This window comes from Chamaea fasciata, unplaced genomic scaffold (assembly GCF_029207755.1).
Source record: "Chamaea fasciata isolate MVZ Bird 193981 ecotype frontalis unplaced genomic scaffold, bChaFas1.0.hap1 SCAF_5, whole genome shotgun sequence".
NCBI lineage: Eukaryota > Metazoa > Chordata > Aves > Passeriformes > Sylviidae > Chamaea > Chamaea fasciata.
The window spans coordinates 19,616,428-19,644,209 of record NW_027094090.1 but is presented as its reverse complement, the minus strand read 5'-3'; the positions used below and the strand labels follow the sequence as shown (position 1 = coordinate 19,644,209).

The following is a 27,782-nucleotide window of genomic DNA, read 5'->3' as shown; positions in this document are numbered from 1 at the left end:
CTTACAAAAATGTCAGTCTTAAAACACTCAAGCCTAAAAGTCAAGTTTATTTCAGTTTTAAAAAGAAACAGGTAAATACATACATGAGTTACACAAGAGAGTTTCTTTTCCATGTGTAGTTCCCACTGCCTGGCACTTTGAGGTAACTTGCTATACTTCTCAGTTTTTTAAATGTTTTACAATACACACAAAAATACAGCTTCCAGTGGAAACACAGACATTTCAATCCACCTCAAAAAGTCAATCTTTAAATTTTATTCAGTATTTGGTATAGAAATGACACCTCAAACATGACGTGGGCCAGCAGTGTGCAATGTAATGCTGGTGAATGATACACTCCCAAAGCAGGCAGCTGCCAGGTGCCACCTGAGGCTGACCGAGCACTGCTCCAGAGCCAAGCTGCTGTGCAGCGTCCTCTCCACTCCCAGGGACAGTACAGGACTACAGTACTCAAAGATTTTTCTTCCACCTAAATGGTTTAACCAGCAATTCTGTGCAGCCACAGCTCCAATTTCAACTGGAAGGAACTTTGCCTGATCAAGGAAAAACAGGCTGCATTTTGCTTTACACACAATCAAAAAAGATGGACCACTGATTGACAAAGGGTACAAACAGATGGTACATTATCTGTATGGAATACAGCTTATCATATATGTGAATACAGCGTCTTTGTATTAATGTCTTTTTTTTTAAAAGTAATGGTCACATTGATTTACCTGTGTCAATTTGAAAGATAAAGGTCTTTGCCACTCATTCAGCATCTTTTGCACGTAAAGGATCTTTATTTCCCATTCGGAGGACAGCACTTCAAGCACAAATGACTGTGCCTGATGTGAAGCCAATGTCAGAGTGCTTTGCTGCACTGGGACTACAGCTGTCAGCTCCTTGCAAGACTGAGCACTGGAGACAGGAAAAGAAAACCAACAACAACAAAATCAACTCACCACACCTAACTGTGGACTCATGTTGAGCAGTCTCCCTGTGTGTTCAGTAGGACAGGGAAACTGTCCTTTTCCTCTTAACCAGTTACATGTGGTAGGCAGAGAAACTAGCTCCCCTGCTTCAGCATTACACTCAGATGCCCTCAGCAGGAAGTAATTAGTTCAGCTAATGTTCTCCAGGAAAATGTGTTAGATGGTGGAATTGTCCTGTACTAGATCTAGCTAACCAGCATTTGCTCTCAATAAAAATACTGGCTAATTAGGAAAATAAATACCTTCAACAGAAATGGTGGTTAAAATATTTTATTTTTTATATAATAGAACATACTGCTGTTTATTTTAGATCACTTTAAAGGCACACATTGTTAAAAATACTTCAAATTTACATCACATGTACAAATGCATAAAACAGATGTACATGTCACCAAAAAAATACAATATGGCTTCATAAGGTTGAGGCGGGGCTGGGACAATTCAACATATACTTAAATTTTACAGGATGCTGCTAACACTGACTAGAAAAGAAAAGAATGGACCTTAAACATGGATTATATTATATAAACAGTACAACACATTGAATATACAACATCAAGAATTTGTGTATAGGTTCATGGAATTGTTAGTTCTGCAAATTCATCACTTTCCAGTGCCACTGAATAAACAGTGCATGCATATGGTCTGCCAATTTAAAACAGTGGGAAGATAAATTGCAAATTCTCCATCCACAAAGAGGTTCCCTGAAGAATTTGCTGATATGCTTTTTAAAAAAAAAAAACAAAACAAAAAACCCGACTGAAACAACAGACCTAAGGTACTGACTGGAGAGAATAACTGAATAACAAATGAACACCTTAGATGGTAATCACTTTTGGCTAAAAAGCATAAAACATCAAGACTGCAAGAATGCTCCGTGACAATCATTTAGCATTATTCCCACCCAAGATTAAGGCTCCTATCTAAAATTTACCTTAGATTTGTTTTCCTTTGTGTAAAATTACCTGAGCACAGATATCAAAGATCTACAGAGCTTTTAAAATACTTGCAGATACTTTAAAAATCTGTAGATAATTTAAAGCAAAATATCAATATATTTAATTCTACCAGTTAAATATTCTCAAGAAAATAACCAACAGAACAACATTTTGGTATGTCAGTAAAGCCAGGAGAAGAGTGAGCTTAAGCTTTTGCTTTCATCTTTTACAAATGTACATAAAATGTAATAGAATTATTAAAATAGGACTGCTTAATTGTAAACAATACATTAAATGTTTTTAAAAAACAGGAATCAAAATTCAGGCAGTCACTCTTCTATAAATTGTTTACAAATGCTCTTACTAGAGATGGCTGGTGGTTTCTTAAGCACTAATAAATAGAAAATTAAAAGACCTGCCCCACTGTTTTCTGTGTAATAATTTACACTTTGTGTCCTAGAAGCACGAATTGCTGTCATTCTCACTTGCTAAAGTTCATTCCCTGGACACCTGTAAGGCCCAGACCCAGAACTGCACCTAGCATCATCTCAAGAGCTCTGCAGAATCGGGTTAGATTCAGTAAGGTTAAAAATAAACATGCACTTTAATAATTTGCTGCACTGAAACTCAAAAAATTTTCAAAGAGCAAGGCAGAAAAGCATCAGGTTGCATGGACAGACGAGCTCCCAGCCAAGTAAATGCCATCACGGAGAGGAGCATCAGACGCTTAATTTTAAAAGCTCAAAAAAGACAACACTGTACAGAAGACAGATGTAATACCTCCAGCAAACAAAAGACTGTATGGAACCATTTCCAACACAAGCCTTTGGAAATATACCCTATTAAAAGCAGTTTCTGGATTTTATTGAACCAACTGAAAAAACACAAAGAAACACAAAACACAACATCACCTTTTCCTCCTCCTGCCTCACATAGTGGTTTCCCATCTTTCATTCCTGAAAGAAATTAATACAGATAAAAACCTCACTTTAAACAATAAGCAACTGTATATGACTATGAGGAGCAAACGGGACAAAGTTCAAATACATCAGGTTAACTTTGATATGACAATGTTATCTGTGTTGGCGAACTAAGATTAGCTGATTGCCAAGAGCATTTTACAATCACTGACAATCCTGTAAAAAAGGAAGGTACAAAAAAATCCCAATGAAATATGAACCTAGGATTAAAAAAAAAAAAACACACCAAAAACAAAACAAAAACCCAAAACAACAGCAAAAAGCCCAGATTGATGATGGATGAGTGTTCCAGATAATTAAAAAAGAAATTAACAGCAGTCTGTAGTACCCATAATTCTATGTATAAATAGCAGGTAATCCAAATAAAATGCTACAGTTGGTTGAAAAATTAAACTAAATTGAAGACTGCTTTCCCATTAAATAGATTAAAATATTCATCCACCAAGAAATTACATTGATAAATAAAATACTTTCCTGTAGCAAAAACAAGGGGCAGGTTAATTCTAGGCTTTTCTTGCCAAATATGAGAGGTCTGAGAAACAAAAGTAAATTGTACAGTAGTTCTAGTTTCTTCAATTTACAACACTGAAACCAGCAGGATTTGGCTAAATAATACAGTTTAAATAAGCTAATCTAAAGGAACAGAGCGTCCTGTAAACATCTGACACAAACCACATTGCATTCTGATGGGGTGGCTATACCTTCTCTATGCAGGAGAAGGTCAATTCAATTGGTGGTGGTAACAAGGGATGCAATCTAAAGGCAACATTCCTGTTCTTCAGTAAGGCTTGTAAAAAATTTGAGCCATGTACGTTTGACAGCCTGTACAATTCTGAAATTCCTGGAAAGCTCTTAAGTTTAAAAAATGCCTAAATGTTTTAGGTATAAAACACACATTGAGAAGATGTCCTTCTAAATTATGTGTAAAAGTGTCTGGCACCAGAAACAAACACTTGGTATTATTATACCTAAGGAAAAAAAAATCAAAGAATCACTCAAGTGTCCCTGAACTTCAGAGGAGATGCAGCCAATTAGGTTTGTGTTGTTCTTTCCTCTGAAAAAGGAGCCATAAACACATACCCTTTAAGCTGCCTGTACTACATCATCAGTTATATATATATATATATATAATATATAATGCATATATAGTATACACATATACAATATGCATGCATATATAATATATATATATATATATATATTTGCATACACATTTCTTTTACCTCAATCTGGAATCATCTGGTTTCATGCAACACACCTACCAAGAATCAAAACTATTAATTAGATCATAGCTGGTGTTATTTTAGTATCAAATCTTTTATCATGTAGTGACTGAGTGTTGCTCAGCATCAATCAGCTCTGACTAGAATCCTCATCCTTCAGTCCAGTTCACGCGTTGCCTCCATCACCCTTTCTTCAGCCACCTTCTTCACACAGAGCCTCTACTCCATGCTCTACTCCACGTCCACTGCTGAGACACCTCTGTCAGCCTCTGAAGATAGGGCTGTGTTGCTGGCATTGAGAGAACAAACTGAACTGTCCTGTGACCTATTCGGTAGCAGCCATATCCCAGCAGTCCAAGAAATGTTGCTTTTATAACGAATTTGAAAATCTTACTTGAAACTGATGGAGGAGGCACACTGAAACAAAAGATAGAAAACAATGATATTATTTGCATAGCTAGAAATAGTAGGCATTTTCCAATTAAAAAAAAAAAAAAAGATTTTTTTTTTCCCCTCCTCTCCATAGTGCAGGAAATTTTCAGGTAACAGATGCATCACGAATGAACAATGTATTCTTTCATGTTCAAGGGCTACATACAATTAAATAACAATAAAAATTTAAAAACACTAACAAAAGCCTTTTTACTTATGTATTACGCCACTCTTAATGGCTAGGAACCTTTACTCGTCTACCACCCTGCCAAAAGAACTGAGTCAATATCCAGACTTCTTGAAGAATACCAGAAGAGAATATCGAGATTTTCACAGAGCCACTTTGAAGTCTCTGCACTGGCCACCTGAACCAGGAGGGCAGAGGACAACAGGCACACCAGATCTACCCCCACAAGCTTCAAGCAGTCTCACTGTTGGCGTATGAAGCAAACAGTTAATATTGCCCTCCCAATAAAGCTGATTCTTAAAGCACAGCCACATGCACATGCAGCCCTGCACCCTCACTGACAGGCTCAGCAGCAGCTCAGCTGGCCCTGCACCCACAGCAACTCATGGGTTTTCTGTCACAGACAACTCAGAGGTTTTCATATATTGTTGCAAAGGAGCCTCAAGTTATCATTTATTTATATGCAGAAAAAGTTTCTAGTGTATTCAGAAGTAATCAGTTACAATAGTGCAAAAACACTGCGTGCTCTCAAACCAGGTTAGATGTGCTGAGATTAGGATACAACTAGACTGAGTTTAGATCCATGGGCTCAAACTAGGGAAAAGTTATCACTGGTAAGACTTTGCACATTACAGCAATATACAGGAGAGTTTAAAAATAGCGTATGTATTGAACCAAGAATGGTGTAAAGGTATCTCTGTACTTCCTTATACCCTTCTCCAACTACTCTTTCTCAATTCTAATACCTCACCACAATTTAAAAAAACTCAACAACAGCTGGTCAGAGCATGGTGCTAATACCGCCCAGGTCATGGGTTCAATGACTGTATAGGCCATTCACTTAGGAGCTGAATTCAATGATCCTTGTACATCCCTTCCAACTCAAAATACTCTGTGGCAGACAGTAAGGTCTGCCTGGAGTCAGGTTCAATGCATGAACTTAAAAATTAGAAAAAAATTAGAAAAAAATTAGAAATATATGTATAAAAAATAGAAATATATATATTTTAGAATATTTTAGAAATATAGGTAAATATATTAGAAATATATGTAAATTTTCAAGTTCACGTTCACTCTTCTAAAATTTAACTAAATTTCTGTGAAAGTCTTAAAAACTTGCCACCCTAGAGAGATGATGAACACTAAACACACGAAAGAAAGCCCTAGCTCTGCTCTGCAACTGCAGTGCAACAGCACAAGGGGCAAAAAAGTTTAAAGAAAAATAAGTTGCAAATGCAGCACTCTTATGAATGTCATTTGCTCCATATTATTTCAGAAAACCAAGTTAATATCTTGTGAAAGATACTAGTAACTCTTCTGCTCAGTTATGGCACTGGCATGGGTAAAGACAATCAAGTCAGAGCCTAAACTTTGATGAGAAAGACCTTCTATGCAGGCTTGAAGACATGCATTTGGTCTTTGGGCTCCTCAGTTCTGTGTTGTCAATGATGCAACCAACAGCCACCACACAACTCCATGGATCTGGACAACCTCATTGTACAGGTTCTTTGCAGGGTGCAGAGGAACATGGAGAGCTAGTTTGTGACTCCAGGCAAGGCTTAGCCTTGAAAGATAGTTATAAATGGGTAGGCAGAACTTCTATACTTTGCATTCTTGAGTCCAGACAACAAAAGTCTCTCTAAATCATATTTTACATGTCTAAATATACCATTTATGTGGATGTCAGTCTTTTCTGGTTTTCATAGCCTCTGAAGAGATGCGTGAGGTGGTTACATAAACACAAGAAACAGATGTGATAAGGGAAGTGTGAATATTTGAAAGACTCTATAATCCTAAAGCACCACAGATCAATAGTACTAGGTTGTATTATAATCTCTCCTGTATTTCTGAAGTCCTGACCTTTGTGGATTTACAGGATACACATAGTCTGAATGCTTTGGTTCTTCAATTCTGTCTTTTAGAAAGCACATACATCTTTTTTAACAGGTACTTTGAAGCAAGAGTTCACCAGATACATGGCTTAAACCAGCCCATAATTGGTTAGGTATACACAGTAAAACAAGTCATTACTTAGATACACACTTAAAAATAGGGTACAAGCAACTGTGACACAAAGCTTGCCAGAGCCAGCAGTGTCCTGACAAAACAAAAGCTTTAAATCCAATGATTTATATTTACCTGTTAGACTGAAAACCTGTTCTGTTTTTACCATAATCCACAGCCCTCATTTCAATTTTCATTTTAGAAGACTTAAATGAGGACCAATTAATTTTCTTTCTAGACAATGGCATATTCTCATCTCTGCTTCCCTCCATATTCAACTATTTTTTTTTCCTTTAATATTTTATTTTTCTTTGCTGTAAGCACAATCTTCAAGCACTGCACAGCAAGTCAGTGAGATGACAGGGCAGGGATGAAGTAGAGATGCTTCTTCAAGTTGTGACAACCAACCAGAAAAACTGCAAAGAAACTGCAGGTTTTTTGCAAGAGAAGCTGTTAACACATAGGAAAGGCCGATGGTTACCTCATTATTTCCTGGATCTTTAAGTCAGAATTCCAGTTCTTTTCAATTCCAGGTACATGACCCATGCCAACAACACCAACTACAACAGCTGGGATATATTTTCTAGGTTCATCTGAGAAACGAGAGATTGACAGAAAGGAACAGATCTGTAAAAGAACTAATTTCAAGCTATAAATAAATAGGCAATGTGCGAGACTACAAAATTCTCTTTTTTTCCAAGATATAGGGGCTTTTATTACCAGATATTGAAACACTGTCATTACATAGTTATCTCACCTACTGCCTCTTTCATTGAAAGTCTGAAAGTCATTAAAGTCCTGGATTTTCAGGAATCATTTATTTAATAAACAGACCTGGCCAGTGCTCATACTCCAACCTCAGGGCTTAGCAGATGCAAGCTAAATTAATTTCTTTCCTTCTCTGTGTAGGTCATGTTTCTGTGCTGCTTATGAGGAACTCCCCATGTCTTTGCTGTCTCCTGGACAGAGAACTTTCTCTGTCACTTTGGACCGGGCACCTGGCACACAAAGTGTAACAAGATTTGGGCCCACAATTGGAGAACAATGCTCAAGACCACACCTGTCCCTGTCAAGTTCACTGTTAGAGACCCGGCCGCAGCAACAGCAAATTCAGGCCAGTGACATCCAGCAGTGAGCCAGCTACACCAGACCAACGCAATACGTGCCAGATCTCACCCTCACCTCCCATCTACTTTCCAAATTTCACAACACCCAAAAAGTGGTTTCTGGAAGTTTTCCCCAATGAAAAATATAGCACCATGCCGCAATAAAAATAACTCACAAATAACTTTCTAAGGAATAATTATCAGGCTGCTTTCCTATGGGGAAAATGTTATATAATACCTAAATATAAAATACAAGTTTTATTGTTTTGCTTTAAATATCCACCCATGGTTTTTCCAGGAAAAAAGTTAAAAAGTGAAAAGCAGACCACCTCAAAATGGAACAAAACTGTATTGAAAACACTAGAACTATTATACATATTTACCAAATTGTTTTTTCTACATTTTCTTTTTCTCAGTCTATTCTATGGTTGCTCTAAATCAGAACCACAACTACAACAGAAGTTCGGCACCAAAGTGATGACAAACGCTATCTTAAGACATTAAGTAAGGGGTAACATACTGCAGTAGGCTGATATAGGAAGGGCATCATATATGCCCTATCTATCAGACAGATCACATATGCCAGCAGAATACTTCCAAAGATTAGACAAATACTGTTTTTCTATATGCCTATACCTTGCTGAAACAGCAGAGTCACATATGATTATTAGTGCCAGATCATCAAAGTTCCTAGCAGCCCAATTTATAATTTAAAAAAAAAAAAACCAAACCAACAAACTATGAAGAGTACTGAAATTAGAGAATTAACTTATCAAGAAATGAGTCCCTCAGCAGCCAGTGACAACAACGAATTTGGTGAGATAACGGGGCAAGTGAGATAGACAACTGTCCCATACTGTACTGTCATACCAGATCCCTGCCTTTTGAAATAGTTGTCTGGCTAATTAGTACTTTCCAGTTTTAAACAGCACAACGAGAAAGGAAACATATTTTAGAGTCTACTGCTCTAGGTGGTTTCAACAGAAGAGTAATACCCCTTTTTAAATTTTTAAGTGTTGTATCTTAAGTGACACGTGGCATTCATGAACAGAACATCCCAGATTTTCTGAGAACTGAACTTTGGACCAGTATACAAAGAACATCTTGCTGGTTATAATCTCTGCTTTAAAGTAATTACTTTCTGAAGCTCGAGGTAGTTCTATCTGCTTTGCTGCTTGCTTCAGCATGTAGGTCAAGTAAATATCTCGTTCGGAGACAATAGTTCGATGAAGATCGGGGAATTCTCCAATCATTTCTGCCATCATTTGTTCCAGTAAATCCTTCTGTTTGCATTTCTCCACATCATCTTTACTGAAAGAAAGGTAAGTTTTCTCAGTATCTGTTATGCTTTTAAAGGTCAACACACAAACTAATGAATAAAAGCAACAGGGCGCTACACCTAAACACAGTCTACAGTTCTCCTCTCTCAGTTTTCCTCTCCAAAAGGAAAATAATCTCCATAAACCTGTAAACTGATACCTAACAAAGCATCTACAATGAAGGAAAGGGAATAAAAGAGGTCCCTTGCCTTTAGCCAGCTCAACCGGATTTTCTCCCTTCCCATTTTAAAAGCTGACAACTCAACTCAGCCAAACCACTGGGTTTCAAAGGCAGGAGTTACCATGGTGCCCCACTTCCAGTGTGTGTTAATAAGCTTAGAAGAGCCTACACACAGCTCTTCTGAGGAAGCAGATCTGATCACTGATCACACACAGAGTCTACTTAAGACGAAAAAAGGCACACTGTAATGCATAGTCTGAGGGCATGGAAAGAGATCTGCAGGACAATCACAGGTCTTTAGCAGGGAAGTCAAAGTCATAAACAAATTTGCAGAACAGAAGAATAGCAAATGGGCAGAAAATGCAAAATAAGAACTGCAGGAGTAAATGTAATGAGCTTTTATTCTTTTCAAAGGTGCTATAAACCCTTCTATTAGCACCCCTAGCTGTGGGTCATAGCTTGTGGAATTAAATTATCTGGTTTGGCATCACTGTCTACTAAAGATAGATGTCAAATACGCTTCCTTTAGTTTCCAAGATGAAAGAACACTACAAATGTCAGCAAGGCAAGGTAAAGGAGAAATGCTAGCTTTCAACAGACCCAGAAACATCAACAGACTGACAATTCTGATGTTGAATTATTACTCCCATTTTCCATGGAATGTCATGTTGATGTCTGGACGTGGAACTCTTAAGAACATACAAATTATTGCACTGAGGCCTTTATTCTCTCTTATTTATAATATCCACACACAGTGGTGGGAAAGATTTCATTTTCTGCATAAAAACAAATAAAATAAAAATTTAGAGAAAAAATTTTAAGCATACTAGGAATTCTTCAGCACCTAATCTTACACTTCACTTGGAGGTAATGCATTGAAAGACAATTACAGGAAGACCTGACAAAAGATGAGAAAGACAGCTTTCACTTTAAAAATATATATTATTGCAGGATAGTTTGTATATTCATCCTTCTCACTCAAATTTCATTGCATCAGGCTGGGTACCCTCATACTTAAGTCAAACTGAAGAATTGAATGATCCACCCCAAACATAAAACATATGGAGTGCTCATTCATACCTGATGGGGTCAGATAAAAAGCAAAGGCCCCAAGCAAGCTTGACTTTCTGCCAGAAGGAAAGTGCAGCAATTGCTCTCTTAAATGTAACAGGGATGGGTCGGTCACCAAGGTGGAATTTACAGAAAGGTACTTTACTGGCCTGAAAGAGAAGATACAAATAACTAGTCAACATTTGACACTGCAGCACAGCACATTCTTGTTAACAAACATTAAGGATTTATTGTGTTATATAAGGTATCTTAAAAAAGAGCAAGTAGTGTCACACCTCAAGATAAAAAAATATTTCAGCTTTGCAGTAAATATAATTTACAAAATAATACTACATTACTTCATAAAGGAATAAATCTGCTACACAGTGCAATGTGTATTACAGTAAAAAACAATAAATTGTAATGCCACACCCTAGAGGTTTCTTGTACTGGAGCAGAAAGCTTCTGATTATTACTACATAAGGTGACAATGGGGCTCGATATGTATCTGGGTCTGAATAAAGTCAGAGGTGAACCAACTGTCACCACTTTGCTTTCATTTAGGGTTTGCCAGGATCATCAACCTTACAGTTGGTCATGCTAAAATATATTAAAGAAAGAGCTTATGAGACAATAACTGATGCCAGATACCACATGATAATGTGAGACTCGGCTGTAGCTCACGCTGACAAATTTTAGCACAGTACAAAATTTCTAGAAAATTCTTTCCTATGCATAGTTGTTTAAAAATTTCCAGCAATCACTTTAGAATAGGACAGAGCTATTCTTTCTCCCCACTTAAAATGAGAAACACTTTAAATATTTCATTCTCGTCTAGAATGGTCAAGAATATAAGCCTTGAAGTTTTCTTTTTTAATCAAGGATAAATACACCAAATTATTCCAGACTGTTTATCAGCAATGTTCTCTCAGACTTCCTTACTGGTACATAATTTACATAAAAGTAGCAAGATACATTCTTCAAGATGGATACATACAGAGAAAACAGCATCCCAGTTTTCCCGGGGGGGGAAGAGTAGTGTAAAACACAGCTACTATTTAGTTTCAGGTACCACTGCTGGCAGTAGTACAAAAGCTGATGTTAAAAAGACCATATAGGACTAACAGACCAGTCAGATATTTCCCCAATCTTTGCAGATGAATGGAAGAAGTCAGATCTCATTAATCCTTTTGAGCTGGTTTTCACAGCCTGAAACCCTGACACCACCAACAGTGGGACCAAGATCACTATTCAGAATTCAAAAACAATTATTTAAAATAAACTAAATTATTAATGAAAATAAATGTCTTCAGAAATATCATCAGGAAAAAGCCTTATCATTTGAAGCCTTTTTGGAATTGCTTTCCTACCACTTGTGTCCACAAATCTTTGCACCTTAAGGTACAGTTTGAAGTTGAAAATGATTTTTACTACTTCATTGGCTTCAGCAGAGATATGGCCCAGAGTGCTCTTTTCTAGGCAGTAACAAAATGGTTTTATTTGAGTTCAACTCTGGAAGCAAAAGGTCAGTAATCTGACCTCAGAAAAGCCATTTCAAGTTCGCACCTCTTTGAAAGCCTCCCTGAATTCTCCTCCTGGGGCCATTCCCAGCTGTTCTGTGATGTGAGCAGAAACCTTCAGAAGTAGCATTTGCATCAATCCAGACATGACTCCATTCTGGCAAAAGAGGGAGAAAAACGTTAAAAAAAAGGCAACAGGCTGAAGAATGCACTGTTCACAGAAGTGAAAGAAACAATAATTATTTTAATGAAGAAACAGCATTGAAGCTGTATTTTGGAGCTGCTTCACTGATCAATATAGTCCATATTTCAGTTTTTATCAGTCTACCTCATTGTGTGGCCAAAATATTCTGCCTTTCAACAAAAATGTACAGCAGGTTAAGAAAATAAAGAAGGATAGCCAGACTTATATCAGTCTATATTTATTGTCTGCTTGAAGAAACTGTCTGAATAACCTAATGGTTAAACAGTTCATACTGTGCATTTAGTTTTTCTTGACCTATCTGGATACAAAAAATAAAGGGACCACAAGAGCATATTCCATTAAATGCACAGTGAATGCCATGTCCTAGAAATACTGAAGTGAATAGCCAGTGGTCTAATCCCAAACATGTCTACAATGGTGAAAAACACTAGATTGAGGACTGGTTAGATGAAGAAACACAGAGAATCTAACAACAAATTGCAGTGTATGATTTTGGCACACAAGATCTTAAAAAAGAGACCTCACAGTCCTGAGTAGGAGCCAGTCCCACAGGAAGATTGAAGGCCTCTATTGCATTTTTGAACCAGACTTAAAATCAAAGCTCTTCTCTTGAAAAAGGAAAGAATTCTCCTATGTATACTTAAGCAAAATTTTCCTTTCCTGATCTTTTACAAAAAGATTGAAAGGAACATCTCAAATACATCCCTTCTGAGCAGCTCTGGCTGTCCTCAACAAGTTACTTTTGTGATTAGGACTCAATGAATCAACATTACGTGTCCCAAAGCACAACCTGCACCTTGGTTACACGTCTCCTCCATTTTGGCATCAGTCCATAATTCTACCAAAAGGCGCACTGCCCCTTCTCACAACAAAGGCTAATTTCCTGCTGTATCATCAACTTCATGCAACTAAAGATGAGGCTGCATAGGATAGCCTGACTTAATATTGACTGCTGGAAGTTACCAGAGAAATGTCCTGGTCTCCATTCCCTGCTCAAATGACCCACCCTGCGCCAGACCCAATGCTTGTGTGATCTCTCCAAAGGCTCTGGGTGGGTTTGTGCCATAAAATGGACTCAAGAGTCACTGAGGACCAGAACTGGCAAAAGAGAGGGGTTATTTTCAAAGCAAATTGATTACCTGCTTTATCATACTACAAACTAGCAAGCATGGAAGAAAGTCAAGTGCTGGGCTTCTGGGAAGAGCCAAGGAAGAAACAGGAGAAAAAGTGTTTTCACAGGATCCCTGAGATCCAGTTAAAGTGCCTGGGCAACAAAGGTTTCCAGAAGTTCAGAAAAGATACTCACAAAACCACCACCACAAAAAAAGCTAGGCTAATGCAGCCTGAGGTTATTTGCTGACTGATCTCTCCTTCAGGATTGATGCGCCTGAAGTTGTTTTTTAGATTTTTACACTGTGACAGGAAGACTCATCCTTGTTGGCTAACACAGGCATGCATCTTTGAAGTGTTTCCAAGATGTCTCTGCTCTTAACCTACATCAAACTTAGTGCCTGCCATATTTGTTTAGCAGGAAGGACGTAAAGGGTGACAAGTAGCTGCATGTAGCTGCAACCAGCAACAACTGGCCAGCCAGATACTGTTGGAGAAAAAAGAGAAAAATGTATAAAAAAAGGTGAGAGCAAAACAGTAAGGAAGACCATTATCTATAATAGATTATTCAGTGCTGTATAAAGGAAAGCTGACCACAAAAGAACATTAAATCCTGAGTGGATGGCAATGATTTAGTAGGTTAGATGGTAGAACAACCATAAATAAATATAGAATTCACAAGTATAAAGACATTTAACTGCACAGGCAGAGGGATGCAAAGCTATTAGCACACAGGAAAGAGAAAGCAAACCACCAATTTTATCAGCTCAGTGTTCAATAGCAATCAGAAAGCAAGAAGAATAAGAGATTACCGGGAAAGGAACAATAGTGAAACATGAAAGCACTGCTCTACAATCTGTAGCAGACTCCAGCCATGAAAACAAGACGCTTCTACTAGAAAATGTGCAAAGAAATACCAAACATATGAGAAGAGATTAAACATACTAAATTCTGGTGAAGTTTGGGAAAGGATGACTGAGGGAAGATGCACTACTGGACACACAACTAGCACAGAGACAGTGAAAAGGGCAGGAAGAGAGAACAATATCCAGGCAAAAAATGTTTATACTATGTATGGGAACACAGCCTATGCAAGGGGCCTTGGAGCTACTCTGTGACTGCATAACAAGTCACTGATCCAGCACCAAGTGCAGAAACAAGCCATGTGTACTTTCATCTGCAATTCTTTTTAAAACCCTAATTCCCATGAAGGAAGGCAGCACAGCCTTGACACCTGGAGTGTCAAACTGGCTTTCCTACTGCTGCAAGACCACTGAAGGTTAGACTTTAAAACACAAATAGGTAGAAAGTAGGTAGAAGAAGGCAGAAAGTGAACAGCAGCCTGCTCCTGTCCAGATGGATGTACCTATCATCTACCAATTAATATGATATCCATTTTAAGAGGACTACACCTGTGGGTTACCTAAACATGGAGGGCCGTATTACACAGTGCAAAAGGTGAGCTGTTTACAATAGCCAGAACCAATATTACACTATGTTCCTCCACAGGTAACTTTAGACAAAAAGATGTTAAGCTATGATTCACTAGCTCACTTTCTCCCCTGACCCCAGAGCAGGGTTTCTCAACTGCCCATCTGTGCCAAGAGTAGCAATCTTACAGCCACCAGGAACAATATAGCAAAAAACCAAGCCCTACTCAGACTAGCACAGGGCCATGGAATGGACACAGAAGGGACAGCAGAACCAGGGAGAAGATAAGAGAAAACCTGTCTCACCAGTTAGGTTTAAGCCAACTGTTACTGCACATCTCCAGGTTGAGCCAGATACCAGTCTACACCATGCTGCTTTGCTTAATGGAAAGCAAACAGGTATTTCTCTGCAAACAACTTCTAAGGGTTTTGAAATTCAAGGAGGAGCTAAAGGAAGTCTGGTTTACACCTGCAGCAGTTACTTAATAAGCTGTGGATGCCAGTGACCCATTGCAAATATGTAATGTTTCGTGTTAACATTCTGCTCAGTTTCCAGCTTCAATTAAGAGCAATGAAATCCAATTTTAGTGCTTAATATTTATGTAAGTGATTATAAAAAGACACAATGTGGGCTTTTTTTCCTCATTTCCAAACTCAAGGATGACAGTTGAAAGCAGCTTTGACTTCTAGTGTAGCTTTTGGGCCTTTCTCATTTCAGTGAGAGGAGGCAACTAAGACATAACTGGGCAACTTATCAACTGGTCTGATTTTTATCAGAAAAAAACAAAGACACTATAATTCGGCATGAGACAGCTGGACTGTTCTTCCTGGTTTTCCCTGTATAATCCATGCTGTTAGTGATTTGAAGGGGAAAGGCTGGGGAATTTCTGGGTTGAGACCATAGATACAGAAATACGTTCTTTAAAAAGTCCTATGTTCAAATTCTATTATTTGCATTATTCCTGCAAAAAAAGTAAAGGAGAGTAATACTGAACTGTAAGAATAGGAAGGATCCTTGCAGTATTCTCTGGCTTTGGAGCCAACAGTTTGTGCTTTCTACTGTCTGCACACAAGACCACTTCAAGCCCTGGTAGGAAGCGGTAACTACAAAGCTGCCAACATGAATTTACATCACAGAGAAAAAAAAAAAAAAGGTCTGCTATTTTGTTTTTATTGTCCTTTTCCTCTCAACACAACAAAACCTGTTGCATTTAGCTTTGATATAAAGAAAAAAAGTTTCTGTGCCTGTTCACAATGTCAGAAGCCCCCAGCTATGCTGTTCCAGTTGTTGTGAACATGCCTTTTGGCTACATGCATCAGAATAATCCACTCAAGATAAACAGATAGATGCAGCATTTCATGCAAAATGGAAGTGTTTTGCAGTGTCTTTTCCTTTGATAGGGCATAAATAAAGGAAACAGGAAAGACAATTTACTACCTAACTGCGCAAGTCAGAAAGCCTGCTCTGAGACCCTGTGTGTGAGCACCCACACTGCACAGCCCCCAGCCACTGCAAGTGCTTCTGCATACATGCAGATTATATTCCTATGGGGGTGCAGTCCTGGAAATCCCCAATTACATCAATAAAGCAATTCCAATATACAGTAACCACACAATCAAAATAACAATCTACGAATTTCTTCATCCAGCTGGACACTGAAACTCTTTTTACTATTGACCGTGCACTGTTGTTCTAATCAAGAGCCCTGTCATTTTAAGTCAACTTTGTGTTGTTTCACTGTGCCTAGCTTAAAATTACTCAAATGCAAGCTAGCTAAGTGGAACTGAAAAAATACAGGACTTTTTGCACACACATCCAAACATGTCCACATCAAACTGCCAGAGTAGTCATAATTTGAACAGGATCCCACACCTTTTAGCCCAGATTTTTCGGAATCCCCCCTTCAGGGCCTATTCTCAATTAGAAACTACTCAAAAGACAAGTGGATACGTAGGAATAAAAGAGCAGGAATTAAAGAGCAACACACTAAGATGAAGAAGGAATGCAGCTGAACAGAAAATACCAAAATTAAGTGCCCTTTAAACAGTTGTGATACAGATGCAGATTGCAGAAATAATAAACACATTTAAATATATTAGCAGAGCATTACAATTGCAAAGTTAGACTTGTGTCCTGCAAATGGAGCAGCTGTTAAATGCAGGATTCCTGTCGAGACCAACATTTTGCCCAGCCAATCCTATTGTGAAAACAAAGTCCTCAATGCTCCATCTGAAAACAGAAAAAATACCCAAACCTAGCTTTGCCACTGTAATAGTATTCTCACCTACATCAACAGTATTAGGTTCCTAGCTGGTGGGAACACTGGTTCTGATTGCAATTTGACAAATTACTCTTAACGTAAACCTTTAATTCTCACTGAAGGAATCATACCTGCTTTATAGCTTGTTGAAGTTTTTCCAGATTTATTTCTTTGGCTTCTTTTAGTAATGTCTTTTCATCCATCTTTAACATAGAAACTCTGTACTGGCACAGTTCCACCACAACTACATCAGGCTGCACTTCTTGTATTGTCTGAAAAAGATGGAATTATTTATACTGCTTTAGAAAGGAATAAACAGAAATGCACCAAATATCAACACTTTGAAGAGAAAAGGGACCTTAAAAGCACATTCCAATAATCATTTTCAATTAAAAAAAAAAACAGTAGAAGATGAAATAAGAATTCTCCAGGTAACTTATGGATTGACAAAAATATTAAGGAAAGTGACAGCAAAATGTCACCGGATGCTTTGAGCCAGGATAATGGTGACCATACTGTGCTGGGGAGGGGAGCAGGGAAGAAACACTTCATGTTAAACTTTTCACATTCCCAAAATTAATTTGACTGTACTCTGTGGTATTTTGCAATCTTGAGTTAGAATACACTTTGCGCCAGAATTGTCAACCCTGGCTCTTACAAGATTCCTCCCCCTCTAGCTCCTGAATAAAGCCACTCTTAACTGCAGAGTTTGCAGGAGATACAGTATGAAATAGTCCCTACTTGCACTAGGGCTTCAGACCTATTTGCAGCTTGAGAATGGAATTCAAGTTTTGTGCAGCATGGTTTTACAGCCAAATACTACCCAGGCAACAGAAGCTTCACCAGTGAGATTTCTACTTTCAACACTGGCACTGTATCTGCCTTTTTTTATTGAAGGGAAATTAAAAATATTTGAGCTGGGAGAGCAATGTATTGCATCAAAAATTATTACTATAACATGGCTCCTCTCATCCCATATTACTGTTAGCCCTCCAACAGCCAACTAGAAAAAACAGAGCCTGAAAGTTATAGCACAGAAGGAAGTCAGAGAGCTGGACTTCATTCTACCTAGTGCTCAGATGAAACATTATAAAGAAGCTGCTCAAGGGCTCACACTGAGTATTTACCTTTACCACATCCTTTTTGCTGCTGTCACTGAAGTGGGCTGTTCCAACCACATATACCTTAGAACCATCCTCAGCATCAAGCTCAGTCACAGTGCTTGGTAAAGAAGGCCTTTTCTGCCTCTTCTTCAACTTCATCTCCAGGAGAATTTTAAATGCATCTGCATCAGCTATAAATGCAAAGAAAAACAGAGAAGAAAAGCATACATGATATAAAGTGCAGGTAAGTAAGACAGAAAATAAAAATGTCGCCACTAAACAGCAGAGTAGAGCTAAAAGGCCATTGATTTACCACTGTAATCTTACATTCAATTCTGAAGCTACATCATTGAGAGTGCCATCACTGGAGAGGCTGCCTCCAAGCATGGGTCTCAGTCCAGGTTTCCTACCCTGTGGACACTGGGACAGGTTGTCCACGCAGTTCAGTAAGGGAAAGAGAGAAGCTGTGTGGCAGGTGAGGTGGACAGAGAAGCAAAGAATACTTAGAAAAGGTATACACTAAATTAGAGAAAAAAAAAAAAAAAAAAAAGAGCATTTTTTAAATTCTAAACCCGAAGTGTTTCATTTTGGGATTCTTATCTATATAAACGATAGCAACACATGGACACTGGTGTGAACATGGCAAAGTCACCTGCACGTATTGGCACATATAGGATACCTACAGTACCAACCTTAGCCTTTCCTGTCATTAACACACCAGGGATCAGTACACAGAGGAAAACTAAACCTTGAGAGTTATTTAGATCAGGAATCCAATCATTTTTCCCTAGATTCAACAACTATTGCAGATCAAAATGGTACAATGTGAGTTTAGCTCCTCTATGTCAAGCTTGCTGTATGGAAAACAGGAGGATCTATCAGCTCCATCACAGTTGCTCATTAAATGCCAGACAGCCTCATTGACTGAGACAGAGAAGCTTTAACTCGACAGCAATGGGAAATTAAAGTCACTTTGAATGAGTCATCTTTAAGCTGTAATACATCTTAGGAAAAAAAAAGTATCAAGCAGGAAAGCAGAGTTTTGTTTCCAACCAACTCTCTTTCTCTGGCAAGCTGCTGCACAAGTTAGCAGAGGTCTCAAGTGGTCTCCAGAAGCCTGGAATAGGATCATAAGCCCGGGGGAAAAAAAAAAAAAGATTAGTGAACAGTTTGTAGGCAGGATGTCAAAGATGCAGATAAATTACAGCCTCCTACCACACATGAATTTTACGAATCTGGTTTAACTCTGTGGCTCTGGCCCCAGTTCTGTACCACAAATATGAATCTTGTAAGACTTTGTGTAAAAAAAAAAAAAACAAAAAACAAAAAACCCCAAACCAAAAACAACCAAACATAAACCCCACCAAATTAAAAGAAAACTAACCAAATAAAAGAGAAAACCCAAACCAAAAAAACAGCAGCAACCCTTCAACATCCTTCTTAGCATTTTAGCAACCTACTACTTTCATGGTCAATACCCAGAACATGGTGTGCTGCAATCAGTACTGTCTGATCTACGACAATGCTGCTGCCAAAACAAATGGTGATGCTAAGGAGAAGGTAAGAAAAGCATGACTGAAAAATGAAGAAGAGGTAAGGCTGTTGCATTCGTAGCACTCACAGCCACAGAACTATAAAAGCAGGCATGGCAAATCAACAAAAACTCACCTAAGCAAATATCCTGCCTCCCACTATGGTCAAAAGTGGATGCCTAAGGGAGAATATAATACACAGGGAAGTGTGTGTGATACCTGTCTCAAATACTTTCCTAGCCTAAAGCCATTGATGGTTCAGATTCCCCCAGTTAAAGGTGGTTTCTACATATTTGGTAACCCTTAAAGGGTGTAATTTCTATTTAATTTTCAAGCTTTTACCTCACACATATACTCAGTACTGGACTGAATAATGTTTCATGTGAAGAAGAAAATGTGATAATGGTACAGTACCAGATGTTATAATTTAAGGACACAATTAAGGAAAACATTCTCAGAAGCAGCTATGGTTTTTATTGAACCACCTTCTATATTTGGAGAAAAAACCAACATAAAAAGTTCATCTGCTTCTTTAGGTCTGCATCTACCTTCCATAGCTTTAGTCACGGCTCTGTTTGCTCCCATGCAAGCTGAGATCCCTAGGAAATATTCAGCAGTGTTGCTGTTACGCACTAATTTGCCCTAAGATGGGTCAGAGCCTATTATTTGCCAGAAAGCACAATCTAAGTGTTCCTATGGTTATAAATGAGCACTGTATACGTTAATATCACAACAGTGTATCAATATAAATAAAACAAATCCTAAGAAGCCTTTGTTTTTTCCTCTTGAGAAAGAACTGACTGTCATTATCTGATCTTACCAATAACAGGTAAGAAAATATATTCTTCCTGGGCTCCACAAGACAGTTTTGGCTGGAATACTTCTATTGCCACATCCTGCAGGCTTGCCAAAACATTATCATGCTAGCATGGTCAAAGCATTCCACTTGGGACAACTGATCGTCATATCACTAGATGTCAGACTGTCAAAGCATACTTATGCATCACTGGCTTAGAAAGCAATAACTGAGCTTAAAACAATAGCTGAGTGTATCTATTCAATCTAAAAATATTTACTTTTGAAAGTATGGGATCAGCAAACTGACAACCGATACGTCATTGGTCTTTCTAAATTTGATTTACACAACTGGGCCTTGAAACAAATCAAGAACAGATTAAATCAGCTACGATTTCATTAGCATCTCCCTTTTTCTAACAGCCCTGTCCTTTTTAGGTAAGGAAAAGGCAAGGATATATATTCAGTTGAATACCCTTCTGCTATGACACACCCTCCCCAGTCAAACCAGAAACATACAGATATTCTGCGATACACTTGACGATTCCTTAGGGCCATCTTCTGGTGCATCAGAGGACGACATTGGATCTGCAGCAGCCTGTATGAAACAAATTCAAAAGGAGGCTGGGAATTATAATGAAATGTTTTAATACATCTTTCCCTTTGTGAGTTTACTCAATTTGAACCTACTGATAATATTCAAACAAGTAAGTAATTTAAGCAGTGTCACATTTCAAAAACATCTGTGGTTTTACAACTCTTTTTTCCTAGCTGCCTATGATAAAAAACTTATTAAAAACTACTACATACCTATTTTAAGGGATACTATTTATACCTGACATGGAGTTTTAAAGTAAGTGTGATTTCAGATAAAATGAACAAATTTATCTCTAACACTACAACAGCACTTCCTGTGTTGAAAACTAAAATGTGCACTGATTATTTTATGCCATTTGACTCAACCACCAGTCAGCATTAGTCTGTCAGGAGTCTGACAAAGTTAATCAGTACTCACAAGACTGAACACATCCATTCTAGAAGAGCCAGGCCAAGTATTTGTTGGAATAAAGCAATCACACAATATGCACATCAAATCTTAGAAAGTCCATGTGCATGATGACTTTATACATATTACCAACCAAAGTCAAAAAAGATACAAGGCATCTGCAGAGTTTTTCCCTCTAAAGGAACAGAAGGCAATTGAAAAAAATCCAAAAGACTGACTCTTAGATATTATCCCTATTATATGATACAGGTCTTTGGCTAACAAAAACCCTTCTTACTTTTAATTAACTGGCAAGTTTTAAAACCTGTGCCTAGAATGCAAACGATTTCATTCAGCTAATGTCATTCAAGCCAGAGAGGCAGAGTTAGTGCAGAAAAGACTCAGGAACAAGGGAAAGCTAAATTACAAATTACCTTTAGGCAGCTACCTTAATTCAAAGTTTATCAGGATGATTACTGGAAGAATTTGCAAATTCTGAACAATATTAAGTCCAAAAGTTTGAGATGGGATGAGAACCCATCATCATTTAAGCACTTTCCAAAGGAAAGACAATATTAATGAGTCAGCAAGCAGGCGGCCAACCTCTCCTGATGGATATCAGCGTTTTAGCTAAAATGACTGGTTTATTTACTTTGTACTTAACCTGGTAAAGTTTAAAGCAAGTCTGTACAAAGCACATCCAATTGTTAAGAGCTTTCTACAAGAGTTAATATTTTCTTCTGGCATTCCATTATGACAATCAGGAATTTTGAGAAAATAAATCCTGAGTATCTTACCGTGGCCCCACTGAAGGCAAGGAAAAATTTATGATACATTTCATGGAGTAAACTCAAAAAGTACAACAGCTTTAAAGTGCAAAGTTTAAAATATCCACAGCAACACATAATCCTTTCACTACAAGGCAAAAGTCTGTTCATTGACAACTGCAAAACACTGCAAGTTGCAATTACATTCACAAATCTAATTTAACACCAGCTCAGCTTTTGATCACAACATATGGCTTGACTCTACTGCTTGCGTACGTTAAGTGTAGTCACAACAATATTTTGGAAAAATTTATCCATCTGTAACATATGGAATTAATCCTGTCACTTGTGCTGGCTTTGTCATCACAACATCACAACACTGCAATGAGCACAGCACTAAGCCACCACATTAGTAATCTGTTGTTCTTTTCTTTTATTAACAGGACAAAAGAACTGACATTCTTATACTTCATAGGATAAAAAGTTCCTGAGCTTCACCTATTATACCAGAAAAAGGTTTTGTGATACACAGATATGAAAGGAGAAGAAAATTAACAGAAAGGACAGAAAAAGCATCTCAGTTTAATTTGGCAAGGAACTTCAGCCATGTACAATGAGATTATTTCTATACAATCAATTTCTGTAATTTACTCACAAAACCTTTTTCCTCCTCAAGGCTTAATCTCATAGGTTAGGCTATTTCATGCAATTCCTCACTTGCAAGAAGAATAATAGAAAAGACCCATTTTAGCTTTTGCAACTGGAGGGAAAGAGAACCTGAAAAGAACCTAGATGTATCAAGAAAAATAGTACTCAGCTCTCCATCCCCATTTCAATAGGGGTCTCACACTGGAATTCTCAGTCTTAAGACTTTGCAGAACTTGCCCAAGAACAAGTGGAAGAACCTGGCTGATTCAGTCTTGACCTTCCCTGCAACTGTACTGAGATACAAACTTCATCTCCAAGCCCTACCTCAGACTGTTGCTCCTCTTGCATTCCTGCAGCGTAGGCTTGTTTTCACCAACCACACAAGAACTGCAAGAAAAGAAATGGGGAAGAATTAAAAATTAATGGTATAACCCAGAATATTTGCTCAAGAACTGTCAGGGGGGAAAAAAGGTGTCTCTACAGTCTCCAACAAAGGTTGAAGTAATAAAAGCAGCAAACAGCTGTCCCCTCTTCAACTCTACTGCCATTAAAAGAACCACAACAAACCAACAGCAACTCCCCCAGCAGTAGTTAAAACTAGCCTGTTTCAGTATGGTTCATGAGGAGGCTCTAAAGCCAAAGCAGTTTCTGCAACAGCAAAAATCTTGCTCAACTTAATCCGTTGCTCTATCTTGTCCATATGAACTACATCAAGATAGCTTTTAGGCAGATTTTAGGAATCATCTATATTTCTAGGACTTCACTGCTCCACAGAATAGGGGAGCAGTCACAATCTTAATATTCAACTATAGTCATAGACGTTGTTTTATCTGCCTCATGTGACCACATACATTCATAAATATGCCAGGGTTAGAAGATCAGTCAGCTAGTATCTGTGTGACAAACCCATGAGACTAGGTTTTCAAACCTTTAGTGAATGGTTTCCGTGTTTCAGTTTAACAATAGGGATGAAGGAACCTTGAAAGGCCAAAGTTCTCCCTGAAGCTGGCAGAGTGCTGATTGGACTTGGGTGGTACTGTGAGGCAACTACACAAGACACTGAATGCACTACTAGTGATCATTCTGCTTATTCTCACTGTCGCCCCACTTACATTGAAGCACTCAAAGTCCTGCTTCTTTACTACAGAATTCTGGGCTACCTCCATTTGAGCTATTTCATAGTGCATGAGAACAGTGTTAAATAAAGGGAGAGCAATCCTGAAAACTTATTCACAGAATACATTTGCAGTCCCACTCTGAGGAGTGGATAAACAAGTTTGGGTCCTGCCCTATGGTCAGGTGAGGCTGGAGAAAAGCTGGCTGGCATCTGGGTGACAGCATACTTTAGCACACAAATGTGATGGCAAGCTTCTCCCTTCCCCAAATACAACAATCTCCTGCAGTCAGATTAACACTCTGCATTTTAGAAAGCCATTTTGCTTTCCAGTTTTGCTAAAAATAAGTTTCTTTAAAAGAGCATTTGCCTGGGCAGTATGAAGCAAGTGAGTGTAATTCTGTCCACTGGCACATCTCCCTCCATGCAGCAGAGGGATTTCAGGAATTTGTGCCTTCTTGCTGTCCACTGCTCATGGTCAGCCAGCAAACCAGAGATCACAGCTGCAGGCTGGGCAAGAAAAAAGCAGAGTGGCCAAGATCCTGGCTTCTGCATGGTCTCTGGAGAAAAATCCCCATGACACCCAACAGAGCCCCACAGCTTGAGCAGGCAACAGCTAGAGACACAACTCCTGAGGTGTGAGGCAAACACCTCATTAAAACAAAAAAATACACACTGTACACAGTCCAAGAGGTTCATTAAAACAAGCTATTCAAAAACATGCAATAAGTCTGCACAGGCAAAATAAGCACTCCAGTGGTTTTGCTATAAGGCACAATATAATTTTAAAACCAGCACCTTCCTGTTTTCCAAGGAGTCAAGTCAGAGAAACCTGGATGCCAGAGTAAGCTGAAATGGCAGGTGAAGCTGAACTGCTCTTGTGCTTCAGTATTTCCACAATTTACGAGTGGTACAGACAGATCTAAAGCAGCACAGAAGAAGGAAACTCCTGCCTTGAGACCCGCAACCTGACTGGGACACACCAGCCCACAGACACCTCACTCCAGACAGTCGGTCAGTTTTGTGGGCTTAAGTAAACTCAGTGCCTTTTTATCTTGTCCTGTCTCTAATAGACTGGTTTAACTACTTGTTGACTTAGACAGTAAACCATACTGGAAAGCAGGCTCAGTTTAAAAAAAACACTTCCCCCCCCCCCCCCCCCCCCAGGCATTTTTAGTTCAGATGATCAAACAGCTGCAGGAAGAACTGCAGCCTCAAAACTTGAGGAACAGCATGAAGCAGAGATGCTGAAACTAGCTGCACTCTGAGAAAATACTTGTTCAACTACAGCATCACTCAGAGTGTACCAATACTCTGATGCTCAGCTCTGGGCTCAGTTCTCAATTGGTTTGTGTGCAAAATACCACAGTTTTTTTCTGGCAGTGAATCCGCTGGCCCTAAATATAACCTAAAGTTTTAAGCTTGATTAAGACCTGCTGGCATTTGAAAACACATCTCTTATCTACAGAGTGCTCTTCAAAATAATAAATTGCAAGTTTTGCTTAAAGAATAGACTCCTATACAGAAGCACTAGATGGTATTTCTTCCCCACCAAGTGACATTTTAGAAAACCTCATCCCATTCTCACCACTAACTAAATTACATGTCTGATACTGGTGGGGGTGGGGGGAAGAGATCTTTTTTCACGTTTAGTCATGCTAACTAGCACCAGTTTTTAAATGACCTGTACCTTTGGAGAAAATAAGCTGCTTGTTTCCAGCTCCAGCCTCTGCAGGGAATCCATGGAACAATAGTTCCATGGCCAGGTGAGAGAATGGGCAGTCACAATGACAGGCAGGTCTGCTACTGTCTTCTTCTAGGACAAGTGGGGCTGTGGGAATCTCATGAGGTTTAATAAGTGCAAGAACCTGGGTCGGGGCAACCCCCCATTAACAACAAAGGCTGGGGGATGAAGGGACTGAGAACAGCCCCACTGAGAACTTGAGGGTGCTGGTGGATGAGAGGCCGGACACGAGCTGGCAATGAGCACTTGCAGCACAGAAAGCCAACTGTGTCCTGGGCTGCATGACCAGCAGGGCAAGGGAAGTGTTTCTGTCCCTCTGCTCTGGTGACACCCCACCGGCAGTGCCGCATCCAGCTCTGGGGACCCCAGCACAGAAGGACACCAACATGTTGGACTGAGTCCAGAGGAGGCCACCAAGATGGTTAGATGGCTAGAGCACCTCTCCTGCAAGAAAAGGCTGAGACAATTGTGGTTGTTCAGCCTGGAAAAGAGAAGGCTTTAGGGTGACCAGCTCTCCAGTACCTGAAGGGAGCCTACAAATACTATGGAAAGGGACATTTTACAAGAGCTGTAGTAACAGAACAAGGAGGAATGGCTTCAAACGGAAAGAGAGTAGATTCAGACTAGATAACAAGAAAAAAATTCTTTATTGTGAGGGTGGTGAGGCCCTGGAACAGGCTGCCCAAAGACACTCTGGATGCCCTATCCCTGAGAGAGTACAAGGCCAGTATGAATGGAACTCGGAGCAACCTGCTATAGTGACAAGTGTATCTGTCAACTGCAGGAAGGTTGGAACTAGATGATCTTGAAGATCCCTTCCAACCCAGGAATTCTATGCTCCTGTTTTCAGGTGCTAAGATCTGCTCAAGTTACACTGGAGGTGAAATTTTCCATGCAGAAGACTGTTTCTAGACTCAGTAGAGTACAGACAAAGCTGGGTACTCAGCTAGCAGCATCCTCCACAGCAGCACTGGCAAAAGTGCATATATTTTAGGAATGAGTCAAATACCTAGAACTCCAGGCTGACCTAGCTCATCCGTGTCAAAGACACCATCCTTGTACATCTGTGTATTCACAGAAGTTATGTGTGTGCCATGATATTTGAAATATAATTTGAAGCCTCTGAGAGAAGACTGAATGTACCTTGCTGTTACACAGATAACCAACTGAAGCGCACAAATCTGTATGCACTTCCTTACACCATGTCCAACAGCAAGAAAAGGGGCCAATTCAGATCAAATTCTGGCAACCATCTGAAAAATTTAAATCCGCGCATTTCCAAATTTCTTGGAGTTTAATTTTCCAACCTGTGTTTTGAGCTTTTTTTTAAAGTTTACTTTCCTAAAGAAATGACACAAGGTAATAAGGCATCTTATTTGTCTGTGCTTGTTCACCCATATGTGAATTTTAACCAATTTTGGCACGCAGGGAAGATCTCACAGTCATTTAGAGGTGCAACACACAGCACTGCTCCTCCAGGAGAAAAAGATCACTGAAGATTAGAGGAGGTGCATGTGAAAAGGAGATGGTCAGCAGAACTTGCCAGGGAAGAGAAGGAAATTCAATCCCAAGCTGAAAAGCCACAGGCAAAAAAAACCTGTTCAGACAATAATTTACAGTGTTCCATAATATGTATACTGCAGTATCTCATAACCTGAAGTTCTACTTACCATGAGATTTGGCATGAACATGTGAAACCAATCAAATTCCCCTCCTCCAGCTACTTCAAAGGCCTGAAAAAGCCCCTTGTGAGATATATCACATACTGAAAAACTCAGAACATGACAGTGCACTTCCTTCAGATGGACTGGGAGATACAGCTTTTAGGCACTCATAAAGATCAGAGATTAGGAAGTATTCCTGCTCTCTTATCTGCCAGGAGACTGTCTTAATTCATTCTCCTGCTTCCAGTACTACAAATAAATTCCTGGAGCTAGAAGACACAAAGAAGGGTCTGATCTTGCTCCTTATAACCCAGCAAGATGAGGCTTTGCCTCTGAAATTTTCTTGAAAGAACTCCTTGATGATTGAATCTCCACCTCAAACACCTTTTCACCAGGCAAGTGGAATTCTTGTACTTATTTCATCTTTGTTAGTCCAAGGGGCCTGCCATTCACTGGGCCATTAAAATTTATTGTTTATATATACATGTGTGAAAAAATTAAGCCCTTTCA

The 27,782-nt window shown here is 38.9% G+C and overlaps 1 protein-coding gene across 8 annotated transcripts in view; it reads right to left on the bottom strand.

Annotated features, from left to right (window-relative positions):
- Positions 1 to 35: 35 nt before the first annotated feature.
- The window catches only part of TRABD (TraB domain containing), a 34,441-nt gene continuing 6,694 nt past the window's right edge, over positions 36 to 27,782 (bottom strand). For 2 of the 8 annotated variants that reach the window (XM_066182960.1, XM_066182961.1), the window contains exons 2-10: positions 23,075 to 23,137; positions 20,870 to 20,948; positions 18,048 to 18,214; positions 17,052 to 17,192; positions 11,961 to 12,071; positions 10,425 to 10,564; positions 8,983 to 9,155; positions 7,220 to 7,331; positions 907 to 4,532 (exon numbers count right to left, since the gene is read on the bottom strand). In XM_066182960.1, coding sequence (XP_066039057.1) covers positions 4,322 to 4,532; positions 7,220 to 7,331; positions 8,983 to 9,155; positions 10,425 to 10,564; positions 11,961 to 12,071; positions 17,052 to 17,192; positions 18,048 to 18,214; positions 20,870 to 20,948; positions 23,075 to 23,098 — 1,158 coding nt within the window. In that variant the 5' untranslated portion in view covers positions 23,099 to 23,137 and the 3' untranslated portion in view covers positions 907 to 4,321. The other 6 variants (XR_010720758.1, XR_010720757.1, XR_010720756.1 and 3 more) reach the window with 6 other exon arrangements.